This window comes from Homalodisca vitripennis, unplaced genomic scaffold, assembly GCF_021130785.1.
Source record: "Homalodisca vitripennis isolate AUS2020 unplaced genomic scaffold, UT_GWSS_2.1 ScUCBcl_1159;HRSCAF=4437, whole genome shotgun sequence".
NCBI lineage: Eukaryota > Metazoa > Arthropoda > Insecta > Hemiptera > Cicadellidae > Homalodisca > Homalodisca vitripennis.
The window spans coordinates 38,941-40,683 of record NW_025777267.1 but is presented as its reverse complement, the minus strand read 5'-3'; the positions used below and the strand labels follow the sequence as shown (position 1 = coordinate 40,683).

Here is a 1,743-nt window from a genome sequence, read left to right as displayed (position 1 = left end):
CTTAAACAAATTCCTGAGTGCCTAGTATTAGTCACTTAACTTCAAAATTCTCTCCATGGCTTGCTGGTTATCAGACTGCCCCATAGGGGGTAGCACTGTACAGGTTAGAATGTTCCTTGTTGATGTAGTTCCTCAACTCACCGCTAGGGTGCGTCAGTGTGACACAGCATTGAAACAAACAAGATGGCAACACCACCCAGAAAATTCATCCTCTACAAATCAACGATGTAAGTAGATAAAACCATTGTTTTACTTTATAAGTTATATTTATATGTCATAAACACATCACAAGGTTATTATGTAGTGTATTAAATGCAACAATAATCAGTTTCTTTATAGGACAAATTGTTGTGCAATCTAAGTGACTAATATTAGGCACACAGGGCTAAAGACCAAAAGGCAGTATTTTACTAATACCTAATACTAGTAACTTCGGTCTTTATTATGTTGAATTTCAGTATAAACTTTTTTACAGTGACACCAAGAAAAATCAATGCTTGTCTGTTTGGGACTGATGATTCTGAGATCGAGGATTTCAATGATGAAGAAAATGAAGATAATGTCCTCAGTGCCAGCACAAGAGAGCAATCTTTATTTCAAGCGAATTGGAGTGACAATACTGACAGCGACCCTGACTATCATCCCTCAACTAGTGACAGCGATAACGAACCCACAACATCAACAGCAGTAAAGGTAACTTGATCATCAAATTTCTTTATCCTAACCTAACCTAATGTAATCTAACTTATACAAACAAAATACATGTAATTACTATGGTTACACATTCTACTTAAAATTCTGTTGAAAATTATTAAATACTTTAACTGAGTACATGATTTATTTTATTTTATTGATTGTTTTCAGAAAAATCAACTAGCCAAAAGGAAGAAAAATACTAAACTGCAACCACCAATCAAGAGAACAAAGAACATACCTACTGCCGAACCATGGAGAAAAGGCATTTTTTCTCCTGATCCTGTGACTCTTCACGAACCTTCGTATATACCACTGGACTGTACGAATTGGAGTAATGAGAAGTTTGTTGAACTATATTATGATGATGATATTCTTTTACAATTTGTGGAGAAAAGCAACCAGACTTATGTACTTAAGACAGGTAAAAGTTTGAACTTATCTTTGAGAGAATTCAAAGTTTGGTTGGGAGTAAATTTTGTAATGTCATCCCTACAGTTGCCCCAAATACGTATGTATTGGGACAAGGAATGGAGAGTTGCTGTAGTTGCTGATCATATGTCTAGGGACAGGTTTTTTCAAATAAGAAATTCACTAAAAATTGTCTTTGATGATGACATTAATGAAGAGCAAAGGAAAGCCGATAGGCTATGGAAAATAAGACCACTGATTGACCGTGTTTTGTTAGGATGCTTAAAACAAACCAGAAATCAACACATCTGTATAGATGAGATGATGATACCCTTCAGTGGCACAAGTGACTTAAAAACAGTACATTCCCAACAAGCCCAACCCCTTAGGAATTAAGGTATTTGTTTTGGCTAATCCTACTGGGATTATATGTGACTTTGTGGTTTACCAGAATCAGACCACCTTTACTCAAGATATTGCTGGAAGCTTTTGGCAATGTGAGTCTGCCGTTCTTTATCTAACTCGGTCTTTAGTTCCTGGTCATGTCATTTACATCGACAGATATTTTAATACTGTACGATTAGCTGAAGAACTTCTTAATCGTGGAATTAGATGCTCAGGGACTTTAAGGAAGGATAG

The 1,743-nt window shown here is 35.9% G+C and overlaps 1 protein-coding gene across 1 annotated transcript; it reads left to right on the top strand.

The window, feature by feature from the left end:
• The first annotated feature begins 215 nt into the window (after window positions 1-215).
• On the top strand, window positions 216-1,500 carry LOC124371249. The gene is made up of 2 exons (XM_046829586.1): window positions 216-693; window positions 865-1,500. The coding sequence occupies exons 1-2, from the start codon at window positions 445-447 to the stop codon at window positions 1,498-1,500; spliced, it is 885 nt and encodes a 294-aa protein (XP_046685542.1). The 5' UTR covers window positions 216-444.
• Window positions 1,501-1,743: the final 243 nt, after the last annotated feature.

Coding starts and splice junctions, on each gene's coding strand:
- LOC124371249 (XM_046829586.1), top strand. CDS start 445: ATGTTGAATTTCAGTATAAACTTTTTTACAGTGACACCAAGAAAAATC. Junction 694..864: donor CAACATCAACAGCAGTAAAG/GTAACTTGATCA, acceptor GATTGTTTTCAG/AAAAATCAACTAGCCAAAAG.